At 39.7% G+C, this 19,013-nt stretch overlaps 1 protein-coding gene across 6 annotated transcripts in view; it reads left to right on the top strand.

The window, feature by feature from the left end:
- KCNQ5 (potassium voltage-gated channel subfamily Q member 5) overlaps positions 1 to 18,340 on the top strand; it is a 564,981-nt gene extending 546,641 nt beyond the window's left edge. For 5 of the 6 annotated variants that reach the window (XM_017958019.3, XM_017958018.3, XM_017958020.3 and 2 more), the window contains 3 exons: positions 9,832 to 9,963; positions 11,822 to 11,948; positions 13,963 to 18,340. In XM_017958019.3, coding sequence (XP_017813508.2) covers positions 9,832 to 9,963; positions 11,822 to 11,948; positions 13,963 to 14,925 — 1,222 coding nt within the window. In that variant the 3' untranslated portion in view covers positions 14,926 to 18,340. Of the gene's footprint in view, positions 1 to 9,831; positions 9,964 to 11,821; positions 11,949 to 13,300; positions 13,353 to 13,962 lie in introns of all 6 variants that reach the window. The other variant, XM_021936801.2, reaches the window with a different exon arrangement.
- The last annotated feature ends 673 nt before the right edge of the window (positions 18,341 to 19,013 follow it).

A 19,013-nucleotide genomic window follows, 5' to 3' on the forward strand; every position in this document is an offset into this window, starting at 1 on the left:
TCCCTAGGTGATTCCAAAGAGCAGCCAAGCTTGGGAAGTACTGCTGTCTTGACAGTCAATCAAACTGCCTCTTCAGTTCACAGTTGGCTGAGCCCTCTCCGCCCTGCACATGGTTTGGCTGCTGGCTGGGTCCGTCCATCTGTTTGGTGGTGGCAGCAGTCACTGCTGCTTCTGTTTTCTCATCGTTCTTATCGCTGCATATTCATATGCAATATTTTTACCCAAATTTAGAGGATTGGAATAAGACTTTTGTAAGATTTTAGAACTCATGGCAGCACAACAAATGCACCTACATTTCCTTATAAGTGCACATGTGTTCGTGTGTATATATAGATGTCGTCTACCCAGAGTTTCACTTTGCTTTAGTTATTTCTTCATGCTCAGAAAATTGTATGAGCAGAGTTCAGTTTCAAGAGGATGTACCAGTTTAGGTTTGTGATGAATCTTTTACACCCTCTAGTGGTACTGCTGGGACATGTCAGTTTTGTGCGATAGGTTTATTGGGCTCCTAGTCTGTTCATAACCAACAGCATCAAGGGAGACAAACCTTAAGGGTCTTTTGCTCTTTGCTGCTGTATTAGTCCCAGTGATGCAGTTTACCCTCATGAAGAAAAGAAGCAGGTGAGTATGTGACTTATTCCTCAGCCTTTTGCTGGTCCTCCAAAAGGCTGGTCATAGGTGCTTAATGAATATTCAGTGAAAGAATGGATGAATCAGTCACTTCAGCACTCCCTTTCCCTTCTAAGGTAATCCTTTGAAAAATTAGTGGAACTTCTTAACTACTTCTTGCATGAAACTTCAGACCTCTCTCAAGGAAGGAGAGACATAGTAAAAACAGGACATTCACTTAGCAAAAGTTTATTGAACACTTACTATGTGCCAGGCACATGTGAGTAAAAAGAACCATACGGTATCAAAGTGTCTTTTCATTGTTGTTATTTCGTGTTACAGTATTAAGATCTTAATGTTAAGATAATAGAGGAACCGTATGATTAAGAGCTCAAAGCTGGAGCCAAACTGGTTCACATGCTAATTCCACAATTACTGGATGTTTAACATCAGGCAAGTTACTTAACCCCTCTGTGCCTCAGTTTCTTTATCTGCAAAATGGAGATGGCAATAGTACCCTTACCATAGAATTACACTATAAAGTGCTGTCTAATATGATTATCATTTTAATCATTAAATATATCTTAAAGTTCCTAATTTAACTCTAGAATGATTTGCCCAGACATTCTTTCTAGTAGGAAATACACAAGTCATACCAAACTTTTCTTGTAAGCATGTAAGAAGCCACCAAGGTCTTCTGCTTCTTCTCCAGGCCAGTTCATGGACTTTCATTTATTCCTGGCTTCAGGGCATTTTCTCTTGGCTCTTCTTATCTAAACCAGGGGTCAGCAAACTATAGCCAGGGGATCAAAATCTAACCCAAGGGGCTTGTTTTTATAAATAAAGTTTTATTGAAATGTAGTTACACTCATTCATTTATTTATTGTCCTATGGCTGCTCGCATGCTACAGAGGCTGACTTGAGTAGTTTCAGCGGAGACCATACAACCCACAAAGCATAAAATATTTACACCTGGCCCTTTATAGCAGAAGCTTTCGGGCCCTTGTCTAGACTCTGAGTTGCTCTGGACTTGCTCCCAGCTGTGTTTAGAGATTAAGACACCGAAGATTTGGGCTAGCCTATGTGAGAACTAAGCATGAAACCAGATTTCACTATTCTACCTGCCAACAAGGACTCCCCTACTCCCCTGGTCTCCCCACCACCCCATCATCCTGTAGTTAAAGCCCTTAGTATATGAAATGCAAGTCTTATGGAAAAAAATTGAAGAATTGAAAGACCTTTGGAATTCATAGTTCGATAGCTACTTTGAGACATTTTCCTCAATTTTCAGCACCCACGTATTTTTCCTGGTGTCTAGAATTATTGAACTCTGAGCTTCCTTGCTCCCTGCAAATAACTAGATAATGGCCTACTCTCTCCTCTTCTCAAAGGCTAATTGGGTAGCTTTTTGCTCATGATATACCTTGGGAATATATTATATATATATATATATTGCTGGAAAATATACCTTGTAAAGCAAAACTAACAGACTCCAATGAGACTGATGTATATATCCTACAAAATGAGGTAAAGTAAGCAGACAGTCCCTAAAATTTGTGATAAAAGGTAAAACATTACAATTATTGGAGGTGAGTAACCCATATTAGCCATGGACTGAGTCCCAGAAGGGACCCTATGAGAGAATGCAGATGGCCAGGTTGAAAGGCAGATGTATTCCAAGCATGAGATCCCCTCTGGAAAGACAAGGACAGAGATGAATAAATGACTAACGTGGCTTTGGATTCATTTGCGTGAGACTGTCAGAGCATACAAGGCACAGTAGGAGGTCAGACCCATAGACAGCCTAAACATTCTCCTTAATGTTTACGAGATTGCCTGCCTGGGATTCACTCTGTGATGCAGCACCATGAGTGGAATGGTAAAAATGTGGACCTCGGCATCTGCAGTAACCTTGTTCTTACTAGTTCTGTGACCTTGAACAGGTAACTCAACCTCCTGACCTTTACTTGACCCAGATGTCAAAAGTGGAAAATTCTTAGAGTTTTAAGTTGACAGAATGCAGGTAAGGTGCTTAGCACAGCACCAGCCATCCAGCCAGGCACAACTCCTGAAGACCCACTCAACATTAAGTTGAAGAGAGCAAGATCTATGTCTTGCTCAACTTTGTGTCCCCGCCATCCAGCTCTGTGTCCAGCAGATGGATAGTGGGTGCCCAGGTTACGTTCATTGCATCATAAAGACAGAGGCAGTTCCAGGCATTCCAATGATGACCAGAGAAATAAGAAAATGCTGCAGGGGTCAAGGAGGACAATACTAAATACTCAGAGATGCTTTCTCAAACTTAGCTTAGACACAAATTTTCCCCTCTACCTTCTATTTTGATCATGAAAATCATGTACTGTCCTGGAAGAAGTGAGAGGAGATTGGGTAGAAAGAGGGAGGCTGAGATAATTGAATAATGTAAACATGTCAAGTTACGTGACCCCGCTGACCAGGCATCTTCATTCACACAGTATGATGGCTAAAACAGTTAGGAGCCCCAGAGAGCATCCCTCACACCTGGTCCTGCTTAGAGCAAGCCAGGCACACATGATTTTTGGAAGCACTGATAGCTATCTCCTAGGAATGAAAAACTGAGATTGTATTCTTTTTAGACTCCAGCCACATGTTTTCTATTGTTTTCTTGATGGTCTTTTAATACTATAAATTTCATTCAACCAATATGATTCCATCCCAACAAGCTCTTCCCTCTCTTTTCCCTGGACAGTTTTGTTTTGCTATTAGGTCTTTCTTTACATTTGCTGCTTATCACGTTGCAGTATTATGTATTCCTTGACTTCCGCTGTTCTCGCCTTTCTTCTTATTTCCTCATAATGATATCTTGTTGCTTGCAATGCAGTTTCTTTGTGTGATCCTAATTACATTAGCAATCTAAGGGAAAAGAATATTATGTTTTCATGATTTTCAGTAGCAGTTCTATTTAAATGACTTTTCTGAACCACACATCGTCCTAACTATTGAATGAATGAACATTTCTTTTACTTCAGAAAGCTTTTTTATTCATGGAGGAAACTCAGAGGCTTATGCTCTTTCTGAAATGTACCTGAAGAACTTAAATCTATTCTAAGGCTTTCTTTTTTAGAAGATCCATACAAGAGTCCGCCTTGTAACAGAAACACAAACATCTTTGAACTATGGAATAGCAAATCGTCATTTATTTCTTCAACTAGCATTTAATAAACCCCCTAATACTTGCCAGGGATTATGCAGATGCTAAAGTAAAAAGCACAGTTCCTGGCATGAATAAATTCCAGTGGGTGAGACACACTGCCACAGATTTAGCTACATCACAGTGCATTTGAAAGCACAGAGAAGGACCATCTACCCCAGTGGGGGGTGGTTAGGAAAGATTTCCTAGAGCACTTGGTGCTTGAGCTGAATCTGGAACAATTAGCATTTTAGGTAGAGTGCAGAGAGATAGAATCCTGATGAATGGGCACATTGGTGACAGAAAAATCCAGATGGGCTGGAGAGCGGGCAGCATGCAGAGGAATAACTAGAGATGAGCATTTGGAGAGAGAAGCAGGGAGCTCTCACCATTCACTACTCTCTTCCCTCTAGAGCTGCCCGAAGTCTCCAGTAGGGCTTCTAAACAAATAAGCCTCCCAAGTTCATTAAACTCGGGGCCAAGTGTTGGAATATCAAGAGTAGAAGACATAATCCCTGCATTCAAGGGTCTTACACAGTCTGGTGGAGGAAGCTAGTATATGAGCAAATAATTATAGTGTGGTGTGTTAGATACTAAGCTAGAGGTTAATAGAGAAGAGATCAACTGTTTTGTTGGAATCATAAAAATTTCCATGAAAGAAGTGAGCTTTTTTTGAGACAAGGTCTCACTCTGTTACCCAGGCTGGAGTGCAGTGGCAAGACTGTGAAGGCTCACTGCAGCCTCGACCTCCTGGACTCAAGTGATCCTCCCACCTCAGCCTCCCAAGTAGCTGGGAGCATAGGCATGTGCCATCATGCATGGTTAATTTTTTATTTTTTGTAGAGACAGGGGTCTCACTATGTTGCCCAGGCTGGTCTCAAACTCCTAGGCTCAAGCAATCCTCCCTCCTCAGCCTCCCAAAGTGCTGTGATTACACGTGTAAGCCACTGCACCTGGCCAAAAGAAGTGACTTTAAAGCAGAGTCTTGAAAACACAGCAGGATTTCAGGAAAAATAAATAGCAAATGGAAGTAATTGAAGTTTATAATTGATTGGCTAGTGTTTTTGTGGACCTATACATACTTTATTGTTGCTGGAACCTAAAGTTCCAAGGAGGAAGTGGAAGGTGATAAGGCAAGAGAGATAGACAGAGGCCAGTTTATAAACAGCCATATAGGATGTGCTTCTAGGGAGTTTGATGTTTATCCTATAGGCCGTGAAAAACTAATGAAGGACTTTAGAAGGGAGGTAATATGCCCTTACTTGCATTTTGAAAGGTTTGTTCTTTCTAAGGCTATAGCAGCGGAGATACAAATGAGGGGACAGCTTTGAGAGCTATCAGGACATGCCTGGTCTTCTTTTAACAAAAGTAAAATGACAGGGTCATCATTCTTTATATAAATCATTGATTTCAAAAATTTCTACAGGCCAGGTGCAGTGGCTCATGCTTGTAATCCCAGCACTTTGGGAGGCCAAGGCAGACGGATCACTTGAGCTTAGGAGTTTGAGACCAGCTTGGGCAACATAGGGAGACCCCCATCTCTACAAAAAATATAAAAATTAACCGGTGTAGGGGTATATCCTTGTAGGCCCAGCTACTCAGGAGGCTGAGATGGGAGGATTGGCAGATCTGGGAGGTCAAGGCTGAAGTGAGCCATGATTGTGCCACTGCACTCCACCCGGCATGACAGAATAAGACCTTGTCTCAAAAAAATAGAAGAAGAAAAAAAGAAAGTCTATGCTTTTAAACATTCCCTCCACACTTATAAACCATAGAACCTGATTTAGAACTTTCATATCTCACTTCGATTCTCTTTAATGTTTTTGTTTTCAACCCACAACACAGCCAGTTGAGAAGATCTATTTGATCTTCATCTTCAAAAACTTAATTCTAATAAGTAAGATTTTTTTAGCCTCAGTAATACACTGGCAAATGCTGAACAACCAGCTCTTCTGGAGGAGGAAACCCTGATTGGTATTGTTTTCCAGTTTCTGTAGTGTAAATACTCCTGTCATAACTGTTTTCAAGCTACTAATGTGACATCACTGAGCAGGAGTTGAGAAGACGAGCAATATTACATTATTAGATAGAATTCCCATGTTACAGACACAATAGAGGTGAACAACTCAAGAGCATAGACAGTAATATACAGTAAAATAATTAGGAAATGGTGAGGTTTGAGTACATATTACCTTTGTTTTTAATATAATGTACTTGATTGTAAGTCTATATAATCTAATTTTTAGTAATAGCTGTATTTAATAACCACCAAAATTCTTTTTTTTTAAATACTAGTTCTAGGGTACATGTACACAACATACAGGTTTGTTACATAGGTATACATGTGCCATGTTGGTTTGCTGCACCCATTAACTCATCATTTACATTAGGTATTTCTCCTAATGTTATCCCTCTCGCTCCCGGCCACCCTACCACAGGCCCCGGGGTGCGATATTCCCCGCCCTGTGTCCAAGTGTTCTCATTGTTCAATTCCCACCTATGAGTGAGAACATGTGGTGTTTAATAACCACCAAAATTCTTAAAAGTAGTCAGTGCTTGGGAGTCAATGCAAGCTTGCTCAAGGCATCACTGCACATACTCCTCTTTTCTAAATAATTGAAATGATATTTATTAATCCAATTTTCACTATTTAATTCTCATACATAAAGTAGAAAAATCTGTAGGCAAAGCACTGGAGAAAAGGTAATACCACCTGAGGAGTGGTATGATGTATAAAAATAAATGATAAACCCATTAAGGGTTTTAAAATCTACTCTGTTTTGCATACTTATCATTATGTGAGTATATTGAAATAACGTAAAAGATAATCAGTTTCATTTTTAGTATTGATCAAAATTATAAGCCGTAGATTTTAGTTTTAACTTTAGCTAGCTAGCTCATAAATAGTAAATTATGTAAGTAAAAAATGAAATTATTTAAGACCTGCATAAACTATGACTGTGTGAGTGCTAGAGTGCAATATTATCTATCAAATGCCTTCAAAATGTACTTTCTGTTAAAACATCTCTGAAAGGAAAACAGAAAAGCAACAAGCAACTTTTGATGAATTATCTGAAAGAGTGCACATAACATCCCACCAAGAAACAACGGCAGATCCCCATTAGGGCAAAAAAGGCAGTTGGAAGTATGTGGGTTCACATCTGAGCAGACGCGTCCCAAACCACAAATGTCTGAGCTACAGCCAGAGAGAACACACTGACATATGCTGTAGCTTGTCCCTCTTCTACCACCATAGGAAAAAAAGAACTGCCAAAGATCCCACTCAGACTTCTCAATTCTCCAGAATTGATGCCTTGGGAAAACCAGGAGGTAATGTGGGAGTGGGAACCAGACAGAGCTGGGTGGAATCCTGGTTTTGCCTCATATCAGTTGCTTGCTTTGGGGGGCAAGTCACTTAAGTTCTTTGAACCTCAGTTTCCCAAAATATAAATAGGAGAAGGGAATATCTTATCAAGTGCTATTGAAGACATACAAAGTACTTCACATAACAAGTGGTAGACAGATGTTATGAAAACACAATCACATAACAACAATAAAACCACCTTGGGATGTATGAAGATGGTTTTCCTTTTTTCCTGCCCACCCAGGCATCATTAGCTGCTTTGAAGATAGGAAAGAAGGTTTCTAGGCTGTTAGATTAGCTCTTCTGGTTTTATTCTTAATATGACTCAGGTTAGAGAATCTTCTCTTTATCTCTTTCTTTCCTTCCTCCTCTTATTCAACAAATATTTTTTATTGTGTCAGAAACTGTGCTAAACTCTAAGCACACAATGTTCAGGAAGAATAGTAACAGGCATAGTAGAAGTGGTAACAACAATAGCTAACTTTTATTAAGCACTGACTGTTGAATAAAAGACATCTAGGCCAGGCGCAGTGGTTCACGCCTGTAATCCCAGCATTTTGGGAAGCCAAGGCGGGCAGATCATGAGGTCATAAGTTCGAGACCAGCCAGGCCAATGTGGTGAAACCCTGTCTCCACTAAAGATACAAAAAATTAGCCAGGTGTGGTGGCATGTACCTGTAATCCCAGCTACTCAGGAGGCTGAGGCAGGAGAATTGCTTGAACCTGGGAGGTGGAAATTGCAGTGAGCTGAGATCGCGCCATGCACTCCCGCCTGGATGACAGGGTGAGACTCCAACGCAAAAAAAAAAAAAAAAAAAGACATCTATGTGTGCCTTTACCTAATTGACAGTCTGGTATAGGGAAACATATTTACATAATCGCTCAAGACCAGAAATTTCACATGTAACATATTTTTCTCAGTTTTTTTGATACAGGACACTAAGGCTGTATGAAACCTAAATGCTGGTAAACCAATTTGGAACCAAAGCTCAATACTAAGAAGTTAAATTAAAATTATTCTTTACTTTCTGCTGAATAATTTTGCTAAAATGTTTTTGGGGGCAAAATACAAAACCTATACTGAATAAAGAAGAGATTGGTGAAAAATATGTGGTTAGAGAAAGGGAGTAAGAATATTACAGGTAAGTGATTCAGGAATAATTAGGATATAATTAATTGAAAGTTAATAATACAATTGCAAGATAGGGTTTAGGCTTTTTAACCTATAAAACAATTTGGATTCCTGAAATCAGCTGTCACCTAAGATAGGCAATGGACGTTTTCTTTTTAAACTTTGCGTTTGTTCCTAATCTTCCCACTTTCCACCAAGTGACAACAAATTTTGTCTCAGTGACTGATTCCCAGCCTGGGATCTACAAGTGTGGTAATGGAAGTCTGTAGGCCATTTAATAGTTGAAAAACACCAACAGGTTTAAATTTACCTGCAATAAGGCTACACAAACTAATTCAAATGTTATGTTTCTCTGCTTTCATGAGAAATTGCATCAAGTTATTGCAGGAACTAGTTATCTTAGGCAGATTAGCTATTGATGGCATCATGGAATTTGTTGATGAAATATCGTTGTAAAAGATGGGACCCATGTTGCGGGAGGTATTGTAATAAGAGGTCTCTGGTTCTGAAAAGCTTAGGCTCCCTAGTTTAGTTAAGAAATATGTTATGGCGGGGACTGGTGGCTCATGCCTGTAGCCCCAGTACTTGGGAAGGCTGACGCAGGAGGACTGCTTGAGCCCAAGAGTTAGAGCCTAGGCAGCATAGTGAGACCTCATCTCAAAACGAAAACAAAAACAAAAAAAAAGTGTATTACGTTGAAAACAAAAAGAACTTGGCTAGTTAATCCAGCAGTATTCTGCAGGAATAATTCATGAGGGAAAAAAACGCAAATTTCCATACTAATGTACATTTCCCTAGAGAGAATAGAGTGTTTTGCAAACACATTTGTATCTCAAAAATGCATGTAGTTCCATAAAAGACCATTTTTTTTTTTTTTTTTTGAGACGGAGTCTCACTCTGTCGCCCAGGCTGGAGTGCAGTGGCCGGATCTCAGCTCACTGCAAGCTCCGCCTCCCGGGTTTACGCCATTCTCCTGCCTCAGCCTCCCGTGTAGCTGGGACTACAGGCGCCGGCCACCGCGCCCGGCTAGGTTTTTTTGTATTTTTTAGTAGAGACGGGGTTTCACCGCGTTAGCCAGGATGGTCTCGATCTCCTGACCTCGTGATCCGCCCGTCTCGGCCTCCCAAAGTGCTGGGATTACAGGCTTGAGCCACCGCGCCCGGCCCATAAAAGACCATTTTAACAGCCTTTATATTTTGTAAGGGATGTTATTACTAGGTGTTATATCTTGGACTTCTGGAGATCACATGGAAAAGTTAGAATTGCATTGTGACTTTAACTTTCATTCAGGGTTTCAATGGACATTAAAAAGGCAAAACACTTAGTGTTCAGCCTCTTTTTTAGTGCGTTTTTCTATTCTTAAGGTGTGTCTCACATGAGATGTTCTTAAATTGTCCACTGGAATCTCAGTCTTTTATATTACACATCTGCAGAAGCCAAAAATAATTTGACGCATGACTTTTTCCCCCAGAGTTTCTTATTATATTTACTGGTAAACTATTTTGGTAACTTATATTAACAGTTATAAAGATTAATATGTAATATGTTCTCATACAGAATTATGAAATTTCATGTTGCAAAACGAAAGTTTAAGGAAACATTACGTCCATATGATGTAAAAGATGTCATTGAACAATATTCTGCTGGTCATCTGGACATGTTGTGTAGAATCAAAAGCCTTCAAACACGGTAAGCAAAGAAAATGTCATTCCTTGTAAAGGAATGGGCATAGAAACTGTCTAGGAAGAACTTCTCTTTAGTAGAGTAAACCTCTGAACTCCATATTTTTAGTTCATTTTTAGTGGGCAAATGGAATTTGCTTTTAACATTGATTTTATTTTGCTTTTAACATAGATATAACTCAGGCATTCAAAGCATCCAACTGTCTCATTTTCCTCATCTGTAAAAATGGAAAGAAAGTTAGTTCTTGCCTCATAGGGTTGTCAAGAGGATTGAATGAGTTAATGCATGTAATTCATAACATGTAACAGACCTGGCACTGTGTCTAATAAACATCAATGGTTGTTACTGATGTTTGAATTATTACTGCTGCTCCTAAATTATCTAAATTCCATTTATTATCTAAATTCTAATCGTCCTTTGGGAATAACGTAGTATGTGTCCTTCATTAAGTTTCATCCAACCATCCAACCTGTGAAGACAGGCCTTTCTCTGACCTTTATACAGTAGTAGAGTCTACTGCAGAGCACAAGAGCACTCAGAATCTTGGTGTGCTGGGCCAAAGTTGAGACTTGGCCCTTGTGTTGTTTCCCGGTCACAAGTGTGTTCACCTTGCTGTGGGCTAAGATTGAGCTCTTTCCTTCATTCATGTCCTGTATGGCTCTAGATATATAGTATCCTTCTAGTAGCATCATATTGAGTGATTAAAAGAAATGAATTCCATATATTAATTCCAACCACATATAGTTGATTGTGATTATCTCAAAGCCAAAATATTTAGTAAGTTCAGTTTTTGAAGAGCCTTGCTTTATTATCAGCACAAATCACCAGCATTTGTGATTGTATAGTGCCCAAAATGCAAGGACTGAGTCTTGAACTTTTTTTATGTCCCCACAGCACACTTAGCCCAGTGTGAGGCATAGAATGGGCCCTTAGTAAAATACCTGTTCATCAATTGCTATAGAAATAACAATTTGTTAATTCATTCAGCAGGTAATTATTGAGCCCATCGTGTGTGCCAGGACCTGTGGACGTCCAGAGACTGATAAAATAATGACCCAGACTTTGTAGTTTGCAGTTTAGTAGATTAGATGTCATGGCAGGAAGTGAGTACTGCCTATGTTTCTCTGCAGACAAAGTAAACTGGAAAATTGTCAATACTCTTGATAATTCAATTCTAAACACAAACAAAAAAAGAAGAAAGTGATTCTCATTTAGGCTGATCAAGTTTTCTTGGAAATTGCTTTAATTCATTCTGTAACATCTGTAACACGACCAGAGATTGTGGTCATATTACAATCTCTGCCTAGATGGCCATGGCCTTCTAAGTTCTTTAATAAAACTGTCTATGACTCCCAAGGTTTTATAAAGTTGAACTGCTACAGAATTTATAGAACCAATCTTGGGTTTCTAGCTCATGTATTTTCTCCAACTTGAATTCCAAAAGAAAAAGACCATAGCTTTCTTATCTGCTTATCTTTCACATAAGTATAATAAATGCTCAGAGACTAATCTGTTCTATTAATGTAAGATAACTATAGTTATGATTTTTGTCATATTTTGAAATGGTTAAATTCAGGAACTGCCTGATCAGAGATAGAAACATATTACTTTGTAGTTTAGGACACTTTTACTTCAGAAGATCACCCGTAAGTGATTTTATCTTGGACCAGAATAATGAGAAAATTAATCTCATGTGTAATCTCATGTTAAAACAAGCATATCAACTAGAAGAAGTTCTTTCTTATTTCATCTTACATAAATTGAAAATAACTGTTTTTAATTTTTTTTTCCAAAACTCTTCATTCTGGCCTAGGGCAATCTCCACCTTCAGCCCTCATAATCAGATCTCCTCTTTCTCTGATAGTGTTGATCAAATTCTTGGAAAAGGGCAAATCACATCAGATAAGAAGAGCCGAGAGAAAATAACAGCAGAACATGAGACCACAGATGATCTCAGTATGCTCGGTCGGGTGGTCAAGGTTGAAAAACAGGTACAACTCAACTACGCTGGGTAACTTTTTAGCCAGAATTTTTTAAATCAAAATGTATTGCCGGGCGCAGTGGCTCACGCCTGTAATCCCAGCACTTTGGGAGGCCGAGGCGGGCAGATCACGAGGTCAGGAGATCAAGACCATCCTGGCTAACACAGTGAAACCCCGCCTCTACTAAAAATACAAAAAATTAGCCGGGCGTGGTGGTGCATGCCTGTATTCCCAGCTACTGGGAGGCTGAAGCAGGAGAATGGCGTGAACCCGAGAGGCGGAGCTTGCAGTGAGCCGAGATGGTGCCACTGCACTCCAGCCTGGGCGACAAAGCGAGACTCCGTCTCAAAAAAAAATAAAAATAAATAAATTTTATTATAGGCAATTGTATGTATTACAGTGATTATTTTAAAATAAATAAAATCACAAAATAGTGAATAAAATTAAATGTTCTTTGTGTGTAGATAGTGCTCTCTGAAATACTTTGGATTTCCATTTAAGGAATAGAAAATTTCATCTCATCAATTAATAGTTAATTGGAACCAACTGTAGATTTCCAATAGTTGAAAATTGTTTAAAAATAACAAAGATCTATTCTTCATTTGTGTTTTGGTTGTTTTTATTGTTTCTTTTTTTGGGTCACTACTTTCCTCTTTTTTTTTTTTTTTTTTGAGAGAGTCTCACTCTATTGCCCAGGCTGGAGTGTAGTGGCGTGTTCCCGGCTCACTGCAACCTTCGCCTCCCAGGTTCAAGTGATTCTTGTGCCTCAGCCTCCCAAGTAGATGGGATTACAGGCATGTGCCACCACACCCGGCTAATTTTTGTATTTTTAGTAGAGACAGATTTCACCATGTTGGCCAGGCTTGTCTCAAACTCCTGACCTCAGGTGATCCACTTGCCTCGGCCTCCCAAAGTGCTGGGATTACAGGCAAGGGCCACAGCACTCATCAGGTCACTCCTTTTAAAAATAAAACAAGGCCGGGTGTGGTGGCTCATGCCTGTAATCCCAGCACTTTTGGAGGCCGAGGCGGGCAGATCACAAGGTCAGGAGTTCAAGACCAACCTGACCAACATGGTGAAACCCCGTCTCTACTAAAAATAAAATAAAATAAATAAAACCTTATTATAATTCTGATGACACATTGAATGTTTGTTAACCTCGAGTCTGTTGTATCTTCATATAAAAAGACAATTTTCCAGAAATCAAATGGCTCCCCCAATTTAATCGAAAATACTTCATGTATTAATTCTGGAGCATTTTGTACCTTTTTTTTTATATATCTTTAAATTCAGAATCGCCTAGAGTGATACTTAACGTCTTGATTTCATTATAGAATAAGTTCCTTACTAGACTTCTGTAGTTTCAGAATGTCTTCATAGAGGAGACTTAGGAAAGACAATCTGGCGTGAATGGTAAGTCTTTTTTTTTCTTTTTCCAGACAGGGACTTCTCTGTCACCCAGGCTGGAGTGCAGTGGCACAATCATGGCTTACTGCAGCCTCTACCTCCTGGGCTCAGTCAATCCTCCCAATTCAGTCTTCCTAGTAGCTGGGACTACGGGCAAGCACCACCACACCTGGCTGATTTTTGTATTATTTTTGGTAGAGACGAGGTCTCGCCATGTTGCCCAGGCTGGTCTCAAACTCCTGGGCTCAAGTGATTCTCCTGCCTCAGTCTCCCAAAGTGCTGGCATTACAGGCGTGAGCCACTGCACCCAGCCTGGAATGGAAAGTCTTAAAGTTGTATTTTTATAGTGCTTATATGACTTTTGAGAGGCACTATTTAAAGAAGTGGCGGCGGGAGAGATGTTAATAAAGACTATATAGAAGCCAAAGTGTCCCTATCTTCCTAAGTCCTCCTCTGACCCCATCATTGCTAAATGCTACATTCACTAAAGGTCAAGACTGCATCGTACTTTATGTTCAATATTTCTTTAAATGTGTTGGCACATTTAGAATTAAAAAATGAAGTCCATTCCTAATAACAGATTATACTCATGTGTAACCATTTTCCTCACTTCTAGGTACAGTCCATAGAGTCCAAGCTGGACTGCCTACTAGACATCTATCAACAGGTCCTTCGGAAAGGCTCTGCCTCAGCCCTCGCTTTGGCTTCATTCCAGATCCCACCTTTTGAATGTGAACAGACATCTGACTATCAAAGCCCCGTTGATAGCAAAGATCTTTCGGGTTCTACACAAAATAGTGGCTGCTTATCCAGATCAACTAGTGCCAACATCTCAAGAGGCCTGCAGTTCATTCTGACGCCAAATGAGTTCAGTGCCCAGACTTTCTACGCGCTTAGCCCTACTATGCACAGTCAAGCAACACAGGTGCCAATGAGTCAAAGCGATGGCTCAGCAGTGGCAGCCACCAATACCGTTGCAAACCAAATAAACACGGCACCCAAGCCAGCAGCCCCAACAACTTTACAGATCCCACCTCCTCTCCCAGCCATCAAGCATCTGCCCAGGCCAGAAACTCTGCACCCAAACCCTGCAGGCTTACAGGAAAGCATTTCTGACGTCACCACCTGCCTTGTTGCCTCCAAGGAAAATGTTCAGGTTGCACAGTCAAATCTCGCCAAGGACCGTTCTATGAGGAAAAGCTTTGACATGGGAGGAGAAACTCTGTTGTCTGTCTGTCCCATGGTGCCAAAGGACTTGGGCAAATCTTTGTCTGTGCAAAACCTGATCAGGTCGACCGAGGAACTGAATATACAACTTTCAGGGAGTGAGTCAAGTGGCTCCAGAGGCAGCCAAGATTTTTACCCCAAATGGAGGGAATCCAAATTGTTTATAACTGATGAAGAGGTGGGTCCTGAAGAGACAGAGACAGACACTTTTGATGCCGCACCGCAGCCTGCCAGGGAAGCTGCCTTCGCATCAGACTCTCTAAGGACTGGAAGGTCACGATCATCTCAGAGCATTTGTAAGGCAGGAGAAAGTACAGATGCCCTCAGCTTGCCTCATGTCAAACTGAAATAAGTTCTTCATTTTCTTTCCAGGCATAGCAGTTCCTTTAGCCATACATATCATTGCATGAACTATTTCGAAAGCCCTTCTAAAAAGTTGAAATTGCAAGAATCAGGAAGAACATGAAAGGCAGTTTATAAGCCCGTTATCTTTTAATTGCATGAAAATGCATGTTTAGGGATGGCTAAAATTCCAAGGTGCATCAACATTAACCCACTCATTTAGTAATGTACCTTGAGTTAAAAAGCCTGAGAAACCAAACACAGCTAATGCTATAGGGTGTATGAATATGTCAAGTTTAGGTCATTTAGAAGATTTGACACTGTATTTTGAAATTATGGGAGTAAACACCTTCAAATTTCAGGCATTTCTGCTTTGTGACTAAATACAAACTACATTTTCAAGATTAGGCCATAATGTATATTTAAACACAATAGCTATCAACAGCTGCTAATAAGGTATCAACTAAAGCAGAATTGGGGAACAATAGAAATGGCTGCTTATTTCAAGATATATTTGCCAACCCGTTCCTATTCAGTCATTTTATTATTAATGTAATTTGAATGTCAATTTGTGTGCTTTTGGTGATTTAGCGCTGTGGCAAGCAATTTTGCACATCATTTTCATGTTGTTCTTTATGACAAGAATGTTCTTCAATTAGAAAATGTGCAAATAATGAAATTCAGGGCCAGTGGGGCAAATAGACTATCTGACATATTTGACTTTATGAAAACGTATTCCCTGATGGCAGAATCAACTTTATAAGTGGTCAACTTCTACACAAGCGTATGAAATACTGGTCAGTAGAACAGCCATTGTGATTGGACTGGTTTCTCTGCAGTGGCGCCAACCCCAGGCTTGCCAGTACTGCCCATGTAAAGGGCAAGTGTGAGAAGCTATTCTCATTTTGCTGACATACAGGTAGGACCCTGGGGGACAGGACATTTGAGTGGGACTGAGATAGGAAAGGCTTGAAAAGAATCCAGAAACACCACCAGGAAGTTGGCAAAGTAGAAGAAAATGACTTCCCCCTCAAAGGGCATGAGAGGGAGAGAAACAAACCAAAATAGAAGAACTAGACTTTTTAGAAAATGAGTATTGCTAGGGAATTCAACTACCTAATCTTCCCTTATTCTTATATATAAGCAGAGAATTTTTGCAAGGTATTTATTTTTTAATATGCCCTGAATGTCTTTTGCTATTATGTGTACATTTTGCATATGAAAGTCTAAGACGAAACTTCCTTTACTTTTTATACTGTAGTGAAAATTTTCTATTCTTCCCAAGAATATTGTCCCAAATCTGAAAGTACTGGTTCAATTTCCTGATATAAACATTTACAATTATAAGCTAGACAGTACTGGCAGGGTCTGCACATCAGAACTTAAATATATCACAGCAGCAAAAAGACCAAGAGAAACAAAACGACAAATGTATTTATCAGAAAGCAAGCAATGCTGACTGCTTGTTAGAAACCCGTCTAGCTATCTTAGGTCGTCAGAACTTCAGCCAACATAATGACATTCAAAAGAAAAGAACATAAGAGATAGCATCAATTCAATTAAACCCTAGCCACAGGAGGATTCAAGAAAGGAAGTTGTTTCCTTGGCAGACATTAATGCTGCCCCCAGAAGTACTTCTCCAGCAGCCAAGCAGATGATCAGGGTTATCAAGTGGATGTTCAAAGGAAGAAGGAGGCCCTGAACTCCACCAATCCTCCCCAGTCCTCCCCAGCCCTCCCCAACAGGTTTTCTCCATCATTGACTCTCCCCTGCTTTTCTTCATTAACTCCTTATTCATTCCCTGCCAGAATGTTGCTTCTGAACTTCACCAGGCCTTAACCAGCCTCCATCCCCAAGTCAACCAGCTCTCCGCTTTACCTAAAATGTGCTTCTCAACCTTTTAGAACCTTGTCCCTTTTGATAAACATGGAAATTTTTAAAGCTTCCTCTTCTCATCCCACTTGGATTCTGAGACAGTTGGAATCATTTAGAATCTTTTTGGCTGCTGGAAACACATAGAAGATAAAGGCTAAATTTTACACTTCAGTTAAGACTTTGTCAATCCTTTTAAGCAATTGTTTTCATTTTCAAAATACAGAATGTTAGTAAATTATGAAAATCAATTTTTCATCTTCATTCAACCTGAAGTGATGATTCCCCCTCCCAAGATTCCCCCTTCCCAAGAACATTGCATACACACACATACACACACACACACCCCTCCACTGACCTAAAGCCACATACCTGCCATGACTGGGCAGGCTGTCTCCCAGTATTAACAGAGGAAGAGGAGGGAGGCAGCAACTTTCAGGTAGCACTGATTCTTGGACATACTCTGTCCTGGGTCGAACCCCACTGGCAGCAGGAATTCTGAATGTATTGGGGACCCCTCCTTAGGCTTCATTAAGCCTCAAACACAGTACAGCTCACCCAGCATTGCTGAAGACCGAAGATTCAGAAAGAAAACCTACACACAACACTGAGGTCTTAATCATAGCAAAATGTGATAAACCATGTTGTGAAAAACCTTTATACATTGAAGCCATGACCATTTTGTGTCTATCTTACTCTAGCACAAAAATTGGGGGATGTTAAAAGATAGTTGTGTGGAAACTGTAAGGTTCTGTCTGTCGCGTTACTCTCTGTGGAAATGAGAGGGGTCTCCCATTTACACTAAGCAACGTTCCATTGGTCAGTTTTAATGATGTCTTGAAGCACAATTTAGCTGAGCACTGAGTAGCCATATGCTTTCTCAGTACAAGTGTGTCTGCCTTCAACATGTAGGGTTGATCAAGCTATTACTTAATTGCAAATATCCCTTGTATGAGATTAACTAAAAAAATTTTGCTATGTCTGATCTAAATGTTTGCATTTTGTTCAACTAAATTAATATTTGTAGATTGCAAGTTTTGTTTAAAATAACTTTATTGAGTTTTTAAGTCCTGATCTGTTCTAAGGTGCCTTTCTCACCTCCCATTGATTCAGTGATTCTGAAGTTCTTAATTTGCAAGTAAAATAAGTCTACTAGAGAGGAGGAAATCAGGCACAAAGTGACCAATTCTCATGCCCATTTGCAAAGCAAAACTATAAGGATGATGAAACCTGGGTAACTAAATTAATGGATCATTTCACTAAATCAGATTGAGGAAATATCATAAATATTAACTTGTCTCCCTAGAAGCTGATATTTTTCGCCTTAAATGACATGGTTGTGTTTTTGTAAAAGAAACTTAATCTAATATAATTATGTGCATTTAAGTGAGCAGTTCTAAGTCATGTATGACAATGCAATTGTCTGTTTCCTGAAAACAAATAAATCAGGAACACCATATCCATTTCAAGCTACCATTAAAGTGTAATTTCCTTTGCTCTCTTCTACTGGGATTATTTGTTTTAAAGTAAAACATTAAAAAGATGTCTATAAACAGCTAGTGTGACTATTTTTATCTGGAACTAACTAGATGGTTCTGAACTGACTGGACCAAGTCTACCAAACTGACTGTATACAGATTTTGGACTGAAATATAAAAATTATCTTTTTGCAGTGTTACTGAAGAAGTCTTTGGTATTTTGGGAAGGGGGGAGATTTGCATATGCTCCTGGGGTTTTTGTGAGAAATATTAATTTGAAATTGATTATAACTCACATACCACATATTCACGTGAGTTTTGTTTTAACTATAATAAAGGGATTTGCTAAACAACGTTAAGAAATGGGGACCAGGTGGGTGCCCAAATGCTGCAGCCTCTGGCTACTCAGAACTACCATTTTAAGCACCTAGCCAGCTCTGCCTCACCAGGGAAGGGCTTCTGCTCCCAAAGGACCTTTTTTTCTTCTTCCCTAAAAAAAAAATCCCATTTTTTCAATTTCACTACCAATTTTGCACTAAGTTCCAAGGGTTAATCCCAGTGGAATTACTTTCAAGGAGATAAATTTTCAAGAGATAAAACTCTGGAATACAAAGCAACAAAGCCCAAGAGAGATGTTTTAGAGAGGAGGAAGAATTAGGGAGTGTTATCCTGGAGGGAGGAAGAGGCTTCCCACTATGGCTGTAAAGAGATCAAATAGGTATGTGCCTGTTCTATCAACTTCTAGATG

This window comes from Papio anubis, chromosome 6, assembly GCF_008728515.1.
Source record: "Papio anubis isolate 15944 chromosome 6, Panubis1.0, whole genome shotgun sequence".
In the NCBI taxonomy this organism is placed as follows: Eukaryota; Metazoa; Chordata; class Mammalia; order Primates; family Cercopithecidae; genus Papio; species Papio anubis.